This window comes from Hypomesus transpacificus, chromosome 7 (genome assembly GCF_021917145.1).
Source record: "Hypomesus transpacificus isolate Combined female chromosome 7, fHypTra1, whole genome shotgun sequence".
NCBI lineage: Eukaryota > Metazoa > Chordata > Actinopteri > Osmeriformes > Osmeridae > Hypomesus > Hypomesus transpacificus.
In genome coordinates this window covers 1,786,247-1,809,210 of record NC_061066.1, presented here as the reverse complement: position 1 = coordinate 1,809,210, position 22,964 = coordinate 1,786,247, and the positions used below count along the sequence as shown (strand labels likewise).

The window sequence follows — 22,964 nt, the reverse complement described above, 5'->3', positions numbered from 1 at the left end:
CACCATGTTGAAACCTGGTCTTAAATTTGTAATCTTTTCTTAGAAATATGAGTTAAATGTCAACTATGACTTGGTACCTGGTACTTTGCACATGAGGCAGAACATGCTACATCCTATTACAACACAACCAATGGAAGCGAGTGGGACAGTCACAAGCCATTCAAGACAACCACGTTAACATAAAACACCCCAGGACCTACTGAATGGTGTACTTAAGTGTACATGCTTCATGTATGAGACGTGTGGTAGTGACAAACACTGAGTGCATCTCATAATATACTTAAGTAGTTACAGAAGGTTACATGGATTAGATACTATCCTAGACATCTTTCTTTTTAAATGTATCTTAAGCCACCTTTAGGGATTTTCAACACCCACTTTAGATGCACTGCATGTAACAAGCCAATGGTTCAACAGAAAGCATGCCAAAGGGCAGGTCAGAAGATGAGAGATGAAGGACAGGGATAACAAATGATATCACAGCACAACATGTCACAGTACAGCACAGCACAGTATAGTACAGCACAACATGTCACACAGTACAGCACAGCACAGCACAGCAAAGCACAACACAGGCTTCACAACTTGTATTGACAGTCCAACTACACTGGAACACAAAAATGACAGGCAAAGGCAGAAGTGAAATTGCCTCTGAGAAGGTCCATGGACACTGACCTCACTGTTGATGTCCGCCCCAGCATCCAGCAACATCTGGACCATGGCCTCGTCTCCACGCACACAGGCATACATTAGAGGAGTCATCCCCTGGAGGAGAGGGGGAAGAGGGGAGAGGGAAGAGGAGAGAGGGGGGAGAGGGAAGAGAGGGAGGAGGAGATAGGGGGGACAGCGGAGAGAGGGGAGAGTGGGGAGAGGGGGGTGAGGGAAGAGAGGGAGGAGGAGAGAGGGGGGAGATGGAAGAGAGGGAGGAGGAGAAAGGGGGGACAGGGGAGAGAGGGGAGAGGGGGGAGAGGGAGAGGGGGAAGAGGGAAGAGAGGGAGGAGGAGAGAGGGGGGAGGGGGAGAGGGAGAGGGGGAAGAGAGAAGAGAGGGAGGAGGATAAAGGGGGGAGGGGGGATAGGGAAAAGGAGAAAGGGGGGAGAGGGAAGAGAGGGAGGAGGAGAGAGGGGGGAGAGGGGAGAGGGAGGGGGAGAGAGGGGAAAGAGGCGGGTGAGGGTAGGGAGGAGGAGAAGGGGGGAGGAAGGAAGACAGAGGAGGGGATAGGGGAGAGATGGGAGAGAGAGGAAAGAGAAGGGGGAGTAAGAGGGGGAGAGAGGAGGGAGAAAGGGGTGCGTAGACATATTTATTTATTTATTAACATTAAACACAAAAACATAACATCATAATATATCATTTAATGCACTGTATATGAGACACAGCTGTACAGGAGCTAGACGTGATTCTGACACGCCCCCATCAATTAGTGACCAGTTCCCGAGGAAATTACTTCCTACTAGTACACAGTAGCAAACATAACCTTGACTGGAATTATATTAATACACAGTACATCATAACACCTTTAAACATACGTCACACACCAAACAGGACACAATCTACATAAAGGGCCTCGTTATGGAAGTGCTCTAACTGAGATGGAATATGTAAAAACGTGCGATGCATGAGATATTTCTAATCTAGGCATCAGAAACATATATAACATATTACTCAACTACTATACTGAACATATTCATAAAGAAAGAATAGGCTATTGTTTGGTTCAAACCGAATCCTAATTAGAGGTGTGGGGTCTACGTACAAGCTTTGTTCCAAGACTTGCTGAAAACAAATTTAAGTGTTCCATGGCATTGACTAATAAACCATTGAGATGATAATCTTAGATCTATTACAGAATCTCATACACTGAGACAATTGCAGACAGCTGAAGGGAAATGGAGGACTCCTGATTAACTGAAAAATCTTTTTCAGTGATGACACATCACTGCTGCCTTTTTCCCTGGACCACTTATCTTGTTTCACAAGAAAACACAATTTCAAACGTCCTTCCAATCACATCTTGAAATCTAACATGACTTGAAGAAGTAAATCAATGCCAATGGCAATGGTGTGTAATGGCATCTATTAGTCACATTCAGTGGTAGCCACTCTATCGAACACATGCAGCTTGGAAGTACATGTTTCCAATCCTTGCTTATGGAGGAGAAAAATTGCCTTCTAGCGAAATCTAGAGAAGAAAACTCAAATACAGGTTTCCATTAGAAACATCTGTGATAAGGGGAGCTTTATACAAACAGGCTTATTGCAATCTTGAAGATCTACTGTCTGTTTTATCAAGCAAATGCCAAGACACCCTCCAGACTTGCTTGATTGGACAGGAAAAAGCCTGTGTGTGGACCGTGGACAATCTGATTGCACATAAGCTGCCACACTGCGGCGCATCAATAGATGGTTTTTCCATCGACTGGGCGAGAGCCGAAACCCCTGGTAACATGAAGACTGAAGAGCCGGGCTGATCGATGACCCTTTCAGCTCAAGCAGCTCGCGACGCGTGTGGTGATGCCTACAAACAGGCACTACAATGCACAGTGTGGCTACATGTAAACGCCGAAATGATTTCGCGCTTGGAATGAGAGGAGGTAGCGTCTTTTCTAGAGCAGGGATAACACGGGACACACACACACACACGGACGAACGAACGACATCCGGTGAGTGAGTGCTGATCAGACCTGCTCGCTCATGCTGTTGATCCCATCAGGTCCCAGCAGGTTGACTGCCTGCTTGACCAGGTCAGTCCGGCCACAGTTGAGCATCCGGAAGCCGAGGTCCTGGAGGAACTTGGCCTCGGTGGACACGGCGTCCAGCTTCCTGCTGGCACAGAAACAGTCGTCGGCCCTGGAAGAAAAGGAAGGAAGGCAAAGGAGATCCAGAGAGAGAGTTACAGAGAGGGCAAGACAGTGGGAAAGAGGGATAGAGAGAGGAAGAAAGATAGACAGTTAGAGAAAGAGAGGGAGAGAGAGAGAGAGAGAGAGAGAGAGAGAGAGAGAGAGAGAGAGAGAGAGAGAGAGAGAGAGAGAGAGAGAGAGAGAGAGAGAGAGAGAGAGAGAGAGAGAGAGAGAGAGAGAGAGAGAGAGAGTGAGTAAGAGAGAGAAAGACAGAGAGAGAGACAGAGAGAGAGAGACAGAGAGAGAGAGAGAGAGAGAGAGAGAGAGAGAGAGAGAGAGACAGACAGAGAGAGAGATAGAGAGAGAGAGAGAGAGAGAGAGACAGACAGACAGACAGACAGACAGACAGACAGACAGACAGAGACAGACAGAGAGAGAGAGAGAGAGAGAGAGAGAGAGAGAGAGAGAGAGAGAGAGAGAGAGAGAGAGAAAAAAAAGAGAGAAAAAGAGAGAAAAAAAGAGAAAAAGAGAGAAAAAGAGAAAAAGAGAAGAAAAGAGAGAAAAAGAGAAAGAGAGAAGGAAATCGAAACATATCCATTTTGACCAATTTTGTCTATAAGTATACATTCAAGCAACTTGTTACTTGTAGCTGTTGCCATGGTAAAGCAAACCACTGAAACTTCCCTTTGACAACTCTCATCACAAACAAGCACTTTAGATTATTTATATTTTCCCCCCTCTCATTTCTCCGGGGGTTTAGATGGCTGAGTGGTTAGGCAGTCGGGCCATGAATCAGAAGGTTGTTGGTTCGATTCCCGGCCGTACAAAACAACGTTGTGTCCTTGGGCAAGGCAGTTCACCCTACTTGCCTCGGGGAGAATGTGCCTGTACTTACTGTAAGTCGCTCATTTAGCGTCTGCTAAATGTCTATGTACCATTGGTTAGATCGACAAACTCACAAGACAGACAAATGAGAAATATGCCGTACTTGAGCTGTCTGGGCTCGCAGTCCACCCCCGGCAGCAGCAGCCTAGCGGCCTGCCTCACGTCGTCGCTGTCCACAGAGAAGCTGCGACGATGATCTGTGTGGGCCACTGCTACCCGGATCCACTCCATCAGCGGTGGCAGTACCAGAAAGGGCCTGCAGGGGGACACAGTATTCAGCCCTCCCAACTTGTGTCCACTCAATTCATCGCGCTGGCAGAAGAAGATGCACTTTCTCATGTCCATGCTTACTATTCACTCTGAAAGCAGATCAGTTTGATCAAGAATTGTCTCAAGAGAACCACGGGTATACACCCTTTATGTTTCCTGACAATTTCCTTGTTTTTTTGTCAAAAAAACTTCCACACATTCCTTTTTAGATCATCTAGACATAAATTAGGCTGCAATGTTATGGGAAGAACCTCAATTATCATCCAGCAATAAACCATTACTATCTGACATTTAATATTCATATTTTTCCATTTCTGCCCGTACATTCACTAATTACACATTATGTAAATTCCAAAAAACACCCATCTGTTGCCCGCAATTTTGCCTCTCTCCAACTCCCTATCTCCCTGCTTCTTATTTGAGAAGAGATACAAAACAGCAATTTGTGATTATTTACAGTCACATCTGCCTTCTCTCCCTGTCAGAAAGAAGAATAGTCTGCCTGCCTCTGTCTGTTCAGTGACAGGGAAACGCTCAAATCTCCAAGCTATCAACATTAGACACCACAGGGAAGGCAGAATGAGGATTTAATTTAACCAGGCAGAGAGATGAAAGCAGGCTTTTTCATGTCATAGGTCCTCTCGTTACAGCTGCCCGTGTATGGGTATGGAGATAAAACTCATCATTAAAGCTGGGCAGCTGAGGGAATGTTCATTCAATCTGGAAAGCTTATTGGTATCAGTTTAAAGCTCAATCTCAGGAAAATGACTTGATTAAATTTAAAATGTGTTGCAAAATTAAGGGGCCTTCAAAAATGCAATTTTACATCAATATCGGTTTCAAGAAAGTAGAAAGAAATATTGTATCATATGCAAAAAGACACCTAAAATAGTCTTTAAACAAATATGTGGGCCAATAAATTGGATACATTATAAACAAAATAAAGATTCCCTGAGGTGAATGCAACTGTACAGTATATTGAGGAAACAGGCTGCTGTTTCCAGGAGTTTTGTCAAGTTTCCAAACTCTTATGTGGGAAGTTTGTAATTCATCAAGACAACAAGACAACTCATTGTACCCCTCAGATATCAGTGCTGTGTTTAACTGGCCTACTTATTTTTTTTAGGGCAGCACCATTTTGCACAGCAATCGACTAAGCTGTAGACCTAGATCACACACGCTAGACACTTACTACCGATGACACACTTCCAGGAATTTCAGCTCAAAAAGTAATACAAATATAAAAAATGAAACTGCAAGGCTTTCTCAGAAGCAGGCTGAATCATTTGACACTCCCAACCTCCTCCCTTTTCCTGACAGTTTATGCTTAAACTGAAGAATGCTATTCCAAAGACATCTCTCATTCATCCTTGTCTGGACTAGAGAGAAGCAAGGAGATGGAGGAGGCCCAGCAAAGAAGGAAAACATTGCTGGTTAGTGTTATTCCTTGGCATAGGCAGTGACAACCAACACAAAGATCTGGTAGCAAAGAAATCCCATTCCTAGAATATCTTTGTTTAAAATTACTTTAATAGTACCTTCATAGATGTAAGAATCACATTCAAAAATGTATATTATAGGTTATTCATATTACACAAAAAATACACAACATTCTTATACATAGTATGTAAATAATGCCCTATTGCAGTTCTGTGGAGCCTTTGGTAAGGCTTCCAAATGAACAAACTTCCCCAAAAAACGAAAATCTTCTCACATTCACCCCCCCCCCCCCCCTCTCTCTTTCTCTCTCTTCCTCTTTCTCAGCTTAGCTTCAGCCTTGAAGCCGAATGCTAAACAGAGCATCTGTTCTCCAGGGACCTGCAAGCTTGCTGACGCATCATTCTGCCTGACATTCGTCACTCTCCCTGGGGTCTTCAAAAGGCCGTTTGAACTCTTCTGAGAGGGAGTTTAGACGTATGTCCATCCTACCCCATTCCCCCATGTCCATCCATCTAAAGAAATGACAAGCAGATGTGCCAGTGTCGATCCTCTAACAATCCGTCATAAGCACTTCCTGCCCTCTGCAGAGGTACAGTAACTTCTGTTAGGGCGGTTAGAGCTTTACCCATATACCTACATGTCATCCGTCAACCTGGATCTTATGAAAGCCCATGGACTACGCCCGGGTCCACAACAAGCTTTACATTTAAGGAGTTTGTAATGTTGAGGTGTCTGCTCTCACACCCACATCCCAGAGGACTGAAGCCCATTCCCCTAGCCTTCCTCTGGATATGTAACCCACCATTCAGCGAGGGACGCATTCCAGAGTGGGAGGTTCCTGATTCACTCACCTCTCTGTCTGCAAGGTGACCTTGGAGGGTTCCACGTTAGGGTTTTCCCACTCCATCTGGGGACAGTGCATGAAGTAGCACAGTGTGTAGAGGGCTTCGGGTTCCCAGTGGACCGAGTTGTTCTTCTGGTGGACAGGCGTTCCATTGCTGGGGTTCTTGATGTGAAGGGGCTGGAGGTGGTGCATGGCCCGTGATACCAGATCACCTACAACAAGTGGGAATGGGAACAGGTATTATGAGGAGCTCTGGTGCTCGTATCTACAGTACATGTAAGGTCTGGTTCATCACTGGATGGCCTGGCGTTTTGTATGAGGTTTGGAAGTATGTTTCGATGCTATGAGGCTTGAGGCCCTCAGATAGTTTCGATGGTCTGTTCTTTAGTGTTTTATTCAGTTCTATTCTATACAATAACAGGTACTTTAGAGTTGATTTGTTGATGGTAAAGTGAAGCCATTGTTTGACTCATTATAGACACACAGAGATTTGAGGGCCTCTACAATTTATTTTTATAAAAGTGTTGCACTCCCTCATTCAAACCGCTCTCTCTGTCACACACCTTATGACTCAGAATATTATTACTCATTCACACACCCACACAATCCCCTGAGTCTGGTACATGACTGGATCTAGTAAAAGCCCACTATCGTATTCTTTACTTATAGTATAACTGTGCTCTAAACCTGCTTGGATTGCATTTACCATGAGCATGAGAGTAAAGACAGGATGAAGAGATGCCGTACAATGTCGATCATGCAAAGACAGAAGAAGAGTGAAATTCTGCCTCTTCGATTCTACATCACTTCCATGAATATACCTCAGGGCAATATAGAGCAGGGCATCTTAAAGTGCAGCATGGTTGTTCCTTTGTCCAACCACAGGCAGCTTCTCAGAGGTTTATTGATGGGGTCATTAGCGATAGATTGTAGTATAATAGCGCCGTTATGTGAGTGAAAATGCTGCAGTCTGGACCCGCTGAAGCCTTTCCAGATATATTATTAACTTCATTGATTTAATCATTTACTGGAACACCCAATGTTTCTTGGCAAAATAGGGTGAACATTTTGAAATTAGTTTGTTTTAAAGATCCTAGTCAAAGTCAAGCACTCAGACAAAAAATACACACACATACAAAGTTTAAGTCTGAGTAATGTCAATGGCTTCCCCAACTATAAAAGCCCAGTCCAGCAACCACGTACCAAACATAAACACACTCCAGCCTGACTACGTTTAAACACCACCAACCTGACACATTGTGTTTTCAAGCCAAATATTTTTTTAATGATGAGGCAGCTGGATGTGCATAAACCTTTTCACCTCATGGACAGTTGACCGGGTAAGTGTACAGTACACCCCAGAAAACCCTCCATCTGTTTGATGGAGGCCTGCTGTTGAAGTTCGTAAATGGTCTGACATAAACACAGCACACATACCAAAGAACAAACACACAACCTCATGCACCCACACTTGCATGCACACGATAACACCCACACACAAGCGTGCATTCACACCACCATGCCTACACACACGCGTGCAGACACAGCTACAGGCGTGAAGTCAGAGAAATCAACAAACATATTATTAGAATGTGTTTAGACACGTGTGTGTAACATCTGATTGGGGAAGACAGCGAGGATGTTCCTTCTCCCTAGTGGCTGCTGCCACAGCAGATTATCCCTGGATGATCAGCAACTACAGCCCAAACATGACCTCCTTGACTGGGTGGCCAAACCTGGTCCCCTCGCTGCTGCTGGGGTCCGACCAAACCAACCATGACATCCTTTGCAGTCAACCTGAGGAGGACACAACCCTTGCCTGCAAACAACATCCCTTCGTCTTCTTATTGGGTTTTGCTGTACTTACTGTATTAGTTGAACATGGATTTGATTGGAAAGTGCTTTGCAATTCAATTTGCAGTGCAATACAATTCAGTGTCCAAAGGTTGGTATTCAGTTTTAAAAAACTAACCATCAAAGTGAACCTGTGTTCCTTTCAGGACACAACATGAAAACCATGAATCTGGCACCCTATTTCAAAGGGTCTACAACTCAACTGTTGGACAACTAAGCCCCTGTAGTCAAACATCAGCAAACAGGGACTTGGAACATGCCACAGACATAAATACAAGACCACGTCCAAAGTTGGGTCAGGACTCCAGCGAGGAGAACTTCAAATGACTGAAATAGTAATTATACAAGTTTTTAGGCACAGATGCACAAATGTGGTTTTTCGGGCATTGCCCCACAATTTCTATCTCCTTAAAGATGTTGGGCAGGCCCATGTGTTTGAACTGAATGTAGCTTTTACTTGCAGATTCCAATTGCTATGATCCCTACAGCAATGACACCATCATCTTTCTAAAGTACTATAATTATTCCACAGATGCTCTAAAAAGGGCTACGCTTCATCTAGCCAGAACTAATCACAAAAACAGCTCTGTTTCTGAGACCATTCTGCATTTCTCAACATTCCTAATTATCCCAGTGATGGGGGACTGTGTTTAACGGTGGAGTCTGACTACTGTACTGATACGTCAAATAATGAGACCTATTTCAAAGCCCTTACATAAAACCTACTGTTTATTTGCCTTTCTCAATTCACGAGAATTGCATTTTTATGAAGATCACACTGTGAGCATCGCTTACACAAAAAAAGGGAGACCTCATTATCGACCCTAGCGGTAAGACATGTGGAGACCAAGAGGCTCCAGCAAGACTCCGGAGCAGTGGATCTCAGTGACCTGCTGGGCCCTACAGTAAGAATGTAAAGGCTTTGGGTGGATAGGTCTCTGGAGCTAGCTCAAACAGAATATAGCATTTATCCACTGACGTTTGAATGGCAGTAGTCTGATTCAATAGTTCAATGATTAAATAGCCATGGCTTTTTAAAGCAACAGTTTGAGGTAGAATAATCAAGGGGAGCTGGTTCATGCAGGAGACTCTGAGACCTAGGGCAGCACTAGCATCTCATCATACCCCTCAGTCGGGGCACACCTTAGCAGGGAGGCCTAATATAAACAGGATATCACTGCACTCTGCATTGCTTAGTGCGACACAGGATGCTCTGTTTCAATATGCTCCGCCTACCTGGCTTCCACCCTTGGTTCTGTGTTCCCTTCGTAGGGGGAATGCGTTCGCTGCTCTCTGCTCGGATGTCGAGCAGTGTCTCTGTCTGGTGCGGCAGGGAGCCGCTGCGAGCACAACCATCATGCCAAAACACGTATTGTGTGCGATGAAATATCAAGTAATCACTACTGCTGAGTCCTCCTGCCTGAACTGGTTATTTTTTCAAAATACAGTATTCTGCTCATTTCCTATTGTGGGGATGTTGGATAACAGCTTTCAATTAGAGCACAGGCATCCTAATATGATCAGGTATTTGGCCTGTCTTCTACTACAACATGACCCAAGTCAGAAACCAAACCACATGGCAATGATCCTATATATACAATACATACAATATTAGATACTACACAATACTATGCATAAATATATATTTTTCTTCACAGTGACAGGGTAACGTTAATTAATAGTGTCTCTGAGCAACAAGTCCATGATATGCCTAGAGTTATCTTGTTCCTTGCCCGGTTGAGGATTCCTCCGTCTCCCAGTGTCACGTTCCCTGAGGAAATGTAATTGTCTACAACCCCCCGGGACTAAACTGAAAGCCTTTAATCACCGTGTGATAACATCCCGAGCATATAACTCTATCTGGGGGCATTTTAGCAATTACCTGGCAACTATTAATTACAGTTAATTAGAAGACGTGTCATCATCAACACAGTCCCAGCAGGTACATATACAGCACACCAGGAATGAGTCAGTGATAGACATGCTAAATAATGGATGTGAGGAAACAACCAGTTGTAGAACGGCTCGATCTGCACAGGGGTTGAATTTCAAATACTTAGAAAACCGACAGGTAGGCATCTCATGTAGGTATGTTTCGGGAGTTGTAATACCATTGATCTATTTCCTACAAGGAGACACAATTCGGACCGCAGTCAGATTACCCATAATGCATTGGCGTGTACCCCGTTCTTATACGAGCAGAGTGTTCATTCAGTAATATCCCAAACCCAGCAGACACAGCAGGGTCTTGGTGTCACAGCCATCTTCATCATTTATTCATGTAGGTCAATAACATCTCTCACAATGGAGCTCCACTGCAGCTGCTAGATATTATTGGACTAGTGAGGAGGTGTCGAAGCAGAAAAAACTACAAAGGATGACTCACAAGTATCAGAAAAAAAAGAAAAAATAGAAAACAAATAGCTTTCTACCATGTTACTCCGCAAACACTCTCCATTAACTATTGGTCTAAAAATGTTCACTATCCATCTAAAAGGGGAGGAAATTACGACACACAGTTTGATAATTGCTCTGTTTAATTGTAGGGTTATCCTCAGATGGCAGAAGAATAGCATAATACAGCGGACCTCCTCATCAGATTGTCTTTCTTTCTGAACGGAGAGAGGGAATCCAGAGCAGCCCAAGGCTAAAGAGGCCCCTTCTTAACAGGCTCCATAGTCCTGCATCATCCCTTCTTTCTCGGAAGAGAGATGCCGTGTTGGTTAGTCTAATGGAGTGCTTGGAGGTTTAATGTATATTCCGTCTCTTGGGTTTACAGGTAATGTTCAGGTTCCTAAAGAACTCTTCGATAATGACTGTAATTTTGTTTTTGTGGTATATAAAGCTTTTACTGGGAAGGACTTTGGTCTTCTAGCTTGAACATGAAGGTTAATATTGTTCTTGAGAATGGAAATGCTATATTTAAACCACGAGGGTACTTGTAAGTTATAAAAGTACACATAAAAATCATGCTCTTCAACATAGAGCTTCAGCCAAAACCCAATGAACTGACCTTAGAGGATCCAATTTAATAATTCTTAAACAAACATGATAGATTTTAAGCATAATCCAGATAATATTCACTTCTATACAACCGTGGGGGTTTGTATTTTTTTTGGGAAAATGGTTCTGGGGTGCTTTGAAAGCACAAAACAACTCATTCCTGTCACCAACTAATTATCCCAAACCACTTCCACTACAGGCCTATTCCATAAAGCTTAATTAGTGAGTCTGCATTTCTCCCTGTTCTCATCCTATGACACACGCTGCTTAGGTTCAAGCTCTCATTAATGCGAGAGGAGCCAATGGGGCAGAACCCTGCGTTATAGAGGATAAGGCTGTGGAACACTCTAGAATGTAACGTCTGAACCATGGCCAATCCTTTTCTCTTGGAGTCTAGAGAAAAGGGAAAGAAGGAACACGTTTGAGAGGGAGAGAAGGAGGGAAAGATGGAAAAAAGGGGAGAGGAAGAGAGGACCCTGTGAGGACTTTAGCTACCGGATAACAATTATTGATGAGTAACATCTGTCAGTAGGTGGTAAACTTCTCGTGGGAGGTATGTGCACACACACACAACACACACATACAACACACACACACACACACAAACACCTGCATCCAGGATTACCTGCAAAAAAATGATGTTATGCCCCAAGCACACACCAGTGTACATACACACAGACACCAAACACATACAGACACACTCGCGCACGCCCACACACCCGCCCTGGAGCACCATGGAAAGGCATTACATCACACTTATTGCACCTTAATTAGAATCCATCACAGGGACTCTGAGACCAAATGTAGAGCAATCGTGTCTGTGTTGAAATCTCCATTGACACCAGGCTTGCGCAGGGGTCAGAGACCAGATACTCCAGCATGAGACAGTAATCCTGCCTCCAGCTCCCCATAAGACCCATGTTTAGGTTATTTAACCGAGGAAATTAGATCTTATATCTAAGACACAGTCTTTGGGTGGATGGGGACCTGAGTCCAACCCTGTTACGGTTTCAGACTCTGCTTTCACTAACATTATGCTACCCTTACCAGCCCAGAGCGTACAAGAGGGACTTCACCGGGGTATCGGGGGAAATCAGAAAAAGGCTTTTTTAGCATTTGTCGGTATGTAGGATGAAATGAGGGAGGGAGGAACAGAGGTGGGAGCAGTCTCATCTTGACACAGAGCCCGTGCTGTTCTCTTGAAGGTGCAGGGAGAAAGATAAGGGAAATGGCCACCACCTAGCCATTGTGTTGGGGCATTCCTGCGGGAGACTTGATGAAGGGGTTTTTTCTTCCTCATAACAGACTCTGAGTTGGAGTGAGGGAGGAGGCGAGTGAGCAAGAGATGGAGAAAGAGAGGGACGGAGGGGGGTTTGAAGGGCACTGGCGTCCCCAGAGACCCGCAGGAGATCAAAGGTGTAGAGGTAATGAGTGAAAGATGACAGGAAATGTGTTTTTCCACCGTCACTGTCTCACAGTAAAATGTCTTGGCTTTTATTCACGGTTTATAGCTTGGTCTTCCTTCAGTTAACGTTTAGATAGTTAGTTCAAAGGGGCAGGGTTAGGATCAGTGCTTCCTGTAGGGCGGAATACTTACAGACTTGATACAACTCATCCAGCCCCTGGATAACCAATGTTGACATTTTATTCCTTTGGCTTTTATCAAAAAGCGACGTACAAATACTTCATATAATAAGTGCAGGACATAATCAGGGGATCAGAAGTCACAAAGATCTGCTCATTACATAGATGTTTTTACACTCACTAGAGATCAAAAGTGGGTCATTTTACACTTCACCTATAACAGAGATTATGCATAACTACATGGAGAGGGCTAAATTCATGTCTGAAGGGGGGGGGGGGGGGGGGCAAAACAATTGCACAAACGACCTCGATACCGATGCAAGCCGACTGCCGAGACATGGCCTGTTTGGTTTCTCTGAAGGAAGAATAAGATAATGGACTTTGACATGTATTTAAGAAATAAGTGACAGCACTGACAGGGTAGGGAATCTGTAGCCTTGTGACATTTTATTGATTGAGTCTAAGTATAAATGCCCTTTCTCAATTTTTTGGTGTGCCAAATGTCACTATGAGCAAGAGTACGTGCACCCCCCTCAACCCCCCCCCCACACACACACACACACACACGCACACACACATACATGCAAACACAAAGGCAAATATCACACACACACTTCGTCAGACCTCGACCCGGGTGAATCACAGCAAGGAAGAGGAAAATAACATAGCAATTTTCTGTAGAGCTTGTAACAAGGACAGATCTGCCATCTCCCAGGTTCCATTAACAGTCATGGGGTCCTCCTTTGATAATAACCACTCAGCCCTGAGGAATATGTTACATTTCTATGTCTCTTCAGTGCAAATCGTGATGATTCATTCAAGGACGATTTGTGTCAGTGAGGACAGGACCTGAGGTACAAAAGATCAGCAACCATTAACATTATAAATTATTATTGAGAGACTTGTTGCTCTTGATGGTTTGTTGTAATGGTTTAAATTATTGTACTTGCTGTGAACTATTTTTACTGTTGATTGTTTTTCTACAGGTACACCCTTGCACTTTTTAAGTTTCATGATGTTTATTTGTAACTTGTTTAACTGCATGCTCTTATGGTTTTTCCCTTTGCCACTTATTTGGTTTTTCACAATGTATGATTCATGTTGTGGCTGCTCGCAATGTTTGGGGCTATCTCGTTGTTATGATCAATGACCTATGCTCTTTTGAAGCTCTCTCTTGGAAGTCGCTTTGGATAAAAGTGTCTGCTAAATGCATAAATGTAAATGTAACATATAAATATAAGTATCAAATTATTATCATGGAACAGTCAATAACAAAATGTGCCTTGCGACGTCCGGTCTGCTGGCTAACCATCGTCTGTGGAAGAGGCACACCCAGTCTTTGGAATGGAGGGCCCCATTGTAAAACGCCTCTACTGTATTACATTACAGAGTTTATTTGCCTAGTGGATGCTTTTGACCACAGCGACCCACCAGGCTGTGACTGTGCTGACAGATGAACAGTCTCTCTCTCCTCCACGCACACCTGGTCGCAAGATGTCAGATACTGTCAGTGTGACTTTCACATGCTCAAGCATGTGTGTGTGTGTGTGTGGCTCTGGCTGCCTAGACACTCTAAGTGACATGTTTGGTGGAAAACACAGGGAAATTCCAAAAGTGGTTTTGTGGGCGATCAAAACTCCTAAAGACAGAGGCTCCCAGAAGCCCCTGTCTGGGAATACGACCCAGGACACATCACAGATTTCTAAACATAAAGTGAAATTATTTGTAATGGGATGCATCAGTTAGAAGTAAAGAATTGTTTATCATGCTGTAACTGCCTATTTTATTACCCATTCATAGCAGTGGAAGTCAGCCATGAAATTGCACTGACAAATTGCATTGCACAACCACTTTATTGTCCAGCTCTCTCTTTCAGGGTAGGTTACAATTGGGGTTATCCTTTTTTACGGACTCAAATTAATTTATTTACTATGACATACATTTTTCTGCAATGTATTTATAGTTGTTGGTATTCTGCACAACCATCTAAGTGTCGTACTAAGGCTGTCTGACCAGATACAGTACAATCCCATAGCTATGTAAATCCACACAAGCTTAGCACAGCAGTCTTTACCTTTTATAACCTTTGCTAAATAGCAAACAAAATTCACCATTAAGCAACACACAACAACAATAAAAAAAACACAGTGCTACAGAGACCACAAGGGCAAGTGAAGTGATTGCAGACGCTTGAAATAAACGCTGAACAATCTTCTCAAGAAAAAAAAAGAAATGTAATTTGGCTGTATTTTTTTTCTTCCAACCGGCCGTTAGACATTGAATTGAATGTTGCAACCCCAGAGGTGGCTATGCTTAGCCAACCTCAGAGGTTGCTATGCTCAGCCAGATGAGAACCATACTGGAAGACCAACAACCCGGACGAGAATCAAACACAGACCATGTGCTGTTTTTGCCTGGTTGAACCAGGCACATGATGGGAATATTTGACCTTGGTGGTGGACAAAATGTGTCTGTTGGTGGCAAATAGCCGCTGTACAGGGAGAGCTGCAATCACAGGCTTGTTGCATACTTTTGCTGTTCTATTGGAAATCATATTGACTCTATTTTTGTCATCTTTTTTCAGTATGCATGATATATAGGTATCCAGTGTTTCCTGTAATTTGTCAAAATGTTTGAACGATCCCAGCAACTTTAGCAAACATTGTTCATGATTGGTTTCTTGATCTCTAAATTGTCCTCCTGTTGCTCAAATCGGTCCAAATGTGACAGCAATGATGAGGCACTCTGAAACTTAATAAGCAGCATTGTCTGAAATCCATTCAGAAGCAGTCAAAGAGAACTAACATGATGGTTTCTAATTTCTCAATAACTCATCCTATTCATTCATCATGGTCCTGATGCGTTGCAAACTGGTTTATCAAAGAAAAGTGTTTTGTAGAAAAAATGTAATACAGGTTTGTATAATGCCTCTGCTTCCTGGTGGGGCTTGGACATAAAATATAATAAGACACAAACACACCACACAGACACATTCTCTCTCTGTCTCTGTCTCTGTCTCTGTCTCTGTCTCTGTCTCTGTCTCTGTCTCTGTCTCTCTCTCTCTCTCTCTCTCTGTCTCTGTCTCTGTCTCTGTCTCTGTCTCTGTCTCTGTCTCTGTCTCTGTCTATGTCTCTGTCTCTCTCTCTCTCTCTCTCTCTCTCTCTCTCTCTCTCTCTCTCTCTCTCTCTCTCTCTGTAACTAACTGTCATGTACACACACACACACCACACAGTAACAAACTGTTGGGAGGGACACCATTTATATATGAAGGAGAAGTCAGGGGTCAGGGGTCAGAGGTAAAGGTACAGAGCATCCTTTCAAGATGAGGCTAAAAGACATGTGACCTTGGTCTGTAGTGCCCAGGGGGGCTCATAAACAGGTGCTAGAACAGCTGCAGCAAAACCGCCCCTGGACTGGGTGTGTCAGGGAGTCAAAGTGCAATCCCATTATGAGTAAAGGAACAGAGATCGAAAGGACAGAGAGAAAGAGAGAGAGGGAGAGAGATCGAGAGAGAAAGAGAGAGGTGGACAAGTGGAAAAACAGTGGGCTAACAACAGACCCCCACAACGTCCCAGGGGGATGAGGTGTGTGTGTATTCTTCCACTGTCCAGCGGCTCCCAGAAAAACAGAGTGTCATTTTCTCCCACAGAGCATAACACATTTGAAATGCAGAAATATTCAAAAAGCATTTGTTCCTAATTATATTTTGCATGTGAGGATGCTGCCCAATAATTGCAATATCCTGGTACAGTAAAGAGAAAAAAGCCATGTGTGTATGTATGTATGTATGTATGTATGTATGTATGTGTGTGTGTCTGGTACACACGATGCTAGGTTGATCAACAGCCCCACTCACTTAGCTCGGCGATGCTGCCCACCCGGGTAGCTAACAGAGACTGCTCCAGCGTCCTGAGCTCTGCCTGGCTGTAGGCGGGGCCCTCGCTGCCCTTCCCCGAACGCTGCTGGTCACGGTGCAGGTTCAGACTGTCCGGTAGGCTCAGCACACCTGGAGAGGGGTCAAGGGTCAAAAAGTTAGAGGTTCAATCTCAAGTAAGATGCATAGAAAGTTTTTTTATTTATTATCAAGAGGCCTATGCTACTCATTCATCTTATCCTTGATAAGAAGTGGCTGGTTAAGTGGGGGTCTGGTTTCCATCACCATGGTGCTATTGGCAACCAGCCACCAGCCATCAAGTGCTGTTATGAAAATTGCACAACTATGACCTTGAAAGGCAATACATCATGTGTTATATAACTGAATATATCTTGTTCCATAGAAATGGGCTTTGCATATCTCAAAGCCCACCCTTAACAAACACAGAGAGGCTGAAGGACTAATCAAATTAGGCCCAGCCCAGGCTTTGTTGGGGTGGAATGAATGAGACGAGAGTATTGAGTTTGGCTACAGGTGAATTAAAAGTGACGTACATCCCTGCTAGTCTCACAGATACAGCACAAAGGACACGTTTCTCAACACATTTTCATTACAATTTGGAGGCAGCTCAATGGATTTTCTGGTGTATGACACCCAAAATAGTCAACGTAGATTTAAGTGCGCACAAACACATGCGAATACACACCCAGGGGACCAGTCCTATAATGATGGTAGTGATGATTATGTAGCAAGATCAATGGGTCATTGTTCCTTTGATCCAAAATGTTCCTTTCACTAAATATGGATCTGGAAGTTGAGATCCCACTCATTCCCAATGAACATTCCACACTCCCCATTCAGAGACCATAGTGTCCAGCCCAAGAATCCCACAATTCCCCAGCCAGGAGCCCTGCTCTCCCTCCCTCCTACGACCCGCTGGAAGAGGGTTTTATTTCAAGACCCCAAATAGTTATAAAATAGCTGTTCCAATTTTGCCTGACCAATATTGACATAGCTTCCTTCAGGGTGTGTCTCAGAACAGATTCTATGGGTAGGTTGTATCTGTCATACATTTTAAATCAAGGTTTTGGTCAGAGGGTAGCCTGCAGTGTTTAGGTTTCCTCATTCTGGACATTCAGTTAAGGTGATGAATCACCAAACTTAACTAATAATTGCCCCTCAAAACTTGAGGAGGGCAAGTAAATTGGTTCAATCAAGTCCAATAACACAGATCCAATGCCTTTCAAGTGCCAGACTGGAACTAATGCAATTTCCCTACAGACAAAAGGTCAATGATCAAGTGACATTTTCATCTTCAGTGACTTTGTAGCCACTTGTAATGTAAATAATGACGTCCTGTCAATCAACGTATTGTAGTTTTGTAAATAGCTTTGCCTCCACAGTCTTCCTAGAGAAAGACCGGGAGACGACACTAGAATCACTGCTGGTTTCAGAGAAAGTTCTGTAGCATCTGATGTGACATGATCACACACAGAAATTTGGGAAGATATCAGTCTATCCCCAATTTTTTATAGAAGTATGGTGTAGTGGGACCTTGTGCACAGTTCCGAATCACCATGAATCATTTCATATCTCCCTCTCCTTCTAACCAAAGTATGCACTCCTGTGGGTTTGGGAAAACACATTTGAATATTTCATGATGTTCTGCTTTATCAAGACTCACCATCCCCGCCGCCCCTCGCCCTGAATCTCCCTAACTCTCTGTGCCTCGACTATTCTTTTAATGTGATCCAGGACTCCAGAAAGTTATTTTGCTGCATTATTCAACTGATTCAGATCAAAACATTAAAACATTTTGCTTGCCTTCCTCTGTCTCACTCACTCTCTCTTCCTCCTATGTTATCTTCTTCCAACACTTGGCTTCCCAGATAGAAAAATATGTTGTTTTGGATCCTCTGATATATGTACGTATTTAACATCAGAAGAGAGAGGAAGAAGGGAGGTCCCTGGGGGGGGGGGGGGGGGGGGTACCCCAACAGACAGGGACGGGAGCAGAGGAACCCTCCCCCCCAAAAAAGTTGTCAAGAAAACCATTAGCACAATCACAAACACATGATGAGCAGAATCATTCCGATTCCAAAAGCAGAATGGTTCAGACTTTGACATTCATTGTTGTTACACAGTTGGTTCTATCATCCCCGCTTCCTGCAGATAAAGGGACATTTGAAATAAGCTGAGAGGATATCCACAGCGCCGTAAAGTTAAGTAAGCATGACCTCCATTGCTATTCTGGGATAGTCTCCATTGGGTGTTCTTGGGTGGAGGGAGCAGATAGACAGTGGGTCGGGGGACAAAACCACGTTGTGCTCCTCAAACCCACTCCTGCATTGTAGCGGCAGACATTTACAGCTCAAACAGGTAGAAATTATTCATGTGCTATTGAGCATTCCATTTCTGAGAAGCTCCCCAGTCTGGCATGGATAACGAAAGAACATGAGAATAAACAAAGCAGAGGACGAGTGGGCCAGGAGATTCGTCCGTCCCGAGGGGATAGAGAACATGAATCATCTAAGAAAAGAATGACTTGCTTCCTGACCTTTAGGTGAAGGTACAACTCTGGAAAAAGCACTCAAACTCAGCCAGAGTGCTGTGGTCGTCATCGACACATCCCAATGTAACACGACATAACATACAGGTTGAAAGATGAAAGTTGAAAAAAAAATGATGTCCAAAAACTCCTCCTCTCCTATTTATAAACGATGGAGGAGACCATTTTACAGTTCACAGGAGTTTGGAAATGGAAAAGTTGTGGAACTGGAGTAACTATACACATGTCTGATCACTGGACAGACTCCAGGCTTTCACCCATTTGTGGGTGTTGCTGACCTTGCATTCGTCATGGCAACTACTGATGTTTTGTTGGTGGAGAGACACAAATGCTGCGTCACCACTGATTAACATAATCAGGAAGCTTCCAAGAGAGATGGAGGGAAAACATATGGGACAAACACAAAAAACAGATGTCTGCATAAAAACACAATTATTCAGAGTTTATTCAAACGATAAACAACTAATGTTAGTTCATTCGTTCCTGCTTTTAATCCCCTTAATTATGCAGAGCTGAGCACTAGGATGTTTGTGTGTGTTTTAGACCCAACTTTGTATCCTCATTATATGGTCCCATTTCTGTTTGTCTGGCTTGGAGCAATTTGAAATAGTTTTCTCTCTCTTCAAATAAATTATGAAAAAGAGACAGAAAGAGGAAATAGTTTCCCTTTCCTGTGTGAGATCAAGTATGTTGCATGATGGGATGTGAGTCCTAGACCTCTTCAACCCACCCATCTCACACACAATTCAAAAAATCTCTCTCTGCTAAACACAAGGTCGAATAGGTCTGTCTTTTAGATGCAGTCAATAAGCTACGTATCCAAAGTTCATGCACCATTAGAGGAAATCATTCCTTCCTAACTGGCAGATCATGACCCATCACCACTGAAAACCATTAAATCCATCACAGTGGTGTGACAGAGGAGACGTCACAGTGAGAAGCAAGTGTTTGAACACAATGCCTTCAATGACCTTCACGATGAAGTCAAGGACATTCAGGTGGCCTCTTAAAGGACAGCAGTGTGTCTCAAGCAGAAGCAAAGCTCTCTCTCTCTCTCTCTCTCTCTCTCTCTCTCTCTCTATCTCTCTCTCTCTCTCACTCTCTCTAACCATCACTGCATTACAGAGCTCCTTATTTGCTGGTGGAATGTCCAATCGATTTCTCTGTAGCGGGTAGCGTGCTTTCTCTTGTCAGGGGAAAACTCAACCAGAATATTAACAGGTGGTCACCATGGCAACAGCCAAGAGCTGCCCAACGGCTGTGTGATTGGCTGAGCTGAAAACATTTCTACTGTAACCATGCGCCAGTACATGAAACTTCAACTGTTACATTAGAAGCTGAAACACAGGCTCATAATTATCTTTTGAGAGTTGTTTTAGAATAAAACTTATATAGAAGTAACACATTCAAGTTGTAGTATTTCAGCATATTCAATTGTTTGGATAGAATGACTGAACAAAATAAGTCTGATGATCAATTCTGAGTGAACAGAGCGTGATTGACAATTAGCCGTCGGTAAAATGGCTAAATCAATTTGCGGAATCACCGATAGCGGCAAGTAAATCAGCTTACTGCACATCTCAGATTCAGGCTCTTTTCCTAGTGAGCCTCTACCAGCCTCACTCTGAAGCTTTACAAGATCCCTGTAGTATCCAGACCTTCTCTCTAAGCTCACTAAGGGAAAGGTTAGAGAACTCACTCGCAAGGCAACTGGCTTTAAAAGTAAATTGGTGGCCTCACTGGGTTACCCTTGGTGAGCACTCGACTGTTAGTCCATCTGAACACGTTTGACTAGCTTTCGTGTAGAAGTCTTTTTCCTCGACCTCCAAAATCCTGCAGAGATACTGCAGAGACTATTGGTCGGGATGGGAGAGACATAGTGTTCGCGAGTACCTTTGTTGTCCTCTATGAGCATTGAGGCAAGGTCTGAAGGAATGAGCACTGCAGCAAAACAACCGTTGTTAACATTCTATTGGTCCATCACATTAAGTGTGCATTCTAAACTGAAATCTGCATCCTGACACACACTCTGCAGATTTGAAAATAAACCACTCCAAAACTCCTGTCTGTGATTATAGTTTACGCATTGGCATTCAAACAAACACATTCATTTTCTCTTGAATGAGGGGCTTTTCTTGCTTTTGCATTTCAACTCGATCCTAGAAGGAAGTTCCTTCACTCTGCACAAAAAAAAAAACTCTTCATAAATAAACCATCACTAACAAATGTATCAGTCGGTGTAATGCAGATACATTCCGATTTGTTTACTTTGGGGTGGATTCTGCCGCATTCGCAAGTTGCCATGGACTGAGAGGAAGGAGTCATTTGCCTGCTTTTCAGTCCCATCAAAAGAGAGTCAAACTTTTTACAGACCACCTTCCCGTCCCTCCTTTCTCCAAACCTCTTTGCAAACTTTCTCAAAGTGGCACCGTTTGCATTTTCAGATAGGCAACACTTCAGGAATAATATCCCTGCCGGAGCCTGCAGGAACTCCACGTTCCTCAAACAGTGAGTTGTTTGATGTGAAGTACTGTTTCAATCTGATTAGTTGGACACATTCCAGCCTGCTAATTACACCTCCCACTAAGAAACCATCCAGAACTCGAGATGCAATAACCCATTCACCATCAAAACCTTGGTGTGGAGAGGTGTGTGTCCATCATAGGATCAGATATTCTGTTCCTGGAACACAGCCATCGAAACTCCAGCAACTGTCATAAAGCAACATTCAAACAGTCTCCACAATGAACCTGCATTAAAGCTTGGTTCAACCTAATGCTCAAAAGACTATAGGCAGCAATCCTGTGCTGTGTGGGATGCAGTCAGTCACGTATATGTGTGGCGACGCATAACTTGACGCGTTCCCAGGCCTCACTTTGCCTCCTGCGCCCACATGATGTTCCATCACACCTCCTTCACATAGCGGTCTTGTTCCCCATGACAACCGCAAGCCCGCGCGCGTGCGACAGTGTCTAGCTTGTTTTCCGTAATGTGTATTTGTATTTACTTTAACAGTAAAAGGCACATACTGTAAACAATCTATTCTATGGATCACATAAGATATAGCTTGATTTGTGGGTATAAAATGTTGTCTAACGTGTTGTCCTCCAACTTGTCGCAGTCTAAGTCATCTACCTTTCTTTTGTAGAACATGAGAGTCTGTCTAATAAGCCTGGAGATAATTAGCATTAATTGAGAAACGCATTCATGTTATGTGCAGCGTCAACCATAACAATACCAAGCCAGATGGATGGCAGGCACTTTGTGTGTGTGTTTGAGTCTGCGTATCTGTTTCAGTCTGCATATCAGCCTGTCTAACTGTCTGTGTCGAGACATGTATGCAAATAGCCTCGTCATAAAAACTGGAGCTATATTCGTCTTTATAAATACACTCTTCTCTGAGGAGGTGCAGTCTGGTGCAGGGGGATGTGCCTTCTCTCTGAGCTCGGCCCAGACCTGGAGTCTTCTGACTCATCATGATCTCTCAGGGCGACAGGCCGAGAAGGGAGAATAATGCAACAAGCAGCAACACAAACAGTCTGATGTCTGATGAGCAGGGAGGAGGGAGACCGTTACACAGCCTGTGACATGAAAGGTCAGCGTGTGGTGAACATCGAAGGGCATACAGTAAACACTTCCTGCACACATATGGACACACATGCATGCATGCACACCGATGATCACCGACACACCTGTAGGCAGAGTGTCAGAAATATGTTACATCTTCAATTTTTCCAACACAGAGTGCGGACACATACAGAGAAAACAAAGGCGCACTCACACACACAAACACACACCGTGTTTT

General features: G+C 43.7%; 1 protein-coding gene across 1 annotated transcript in view; it reads right to left on the bottom strand.

Annotated features, from left to right (window-relative positions):
- LOC124469656 (ankyrin repeat and BTB/POZ domain-containing protein BTBD11-A) overlaps positions 1-22,964 on the bottom strand; it is an 86,734-nt gene that overhangs the window by 9,242 nt on the left and 54,528 nt on the right. Inside the window, exons 2-6 of the mRNA XM_047023093.1 lie at positions 16,573-16,722; positions 6,283-6,487; positions 3,825-3,977; positions 2,681-2,846; positions 676-765 (exon numbers count right to left, since the gene is read on the bottom strand). Coding sequence (XP_046879049.1) covers positions 676-765; positions 2,681-2,846; positions 3,825-3,977; positions 6,283-6,487; positions 16,573-16,722 — 764 coding nt within the window. The remainder of the gene's footprint in view (positions 1-675; positions 766-2,680; positions 2,847-3,824; positions 3,978-6,282; positions 6,488-16,572; positions 16,723-22,964) is intronic.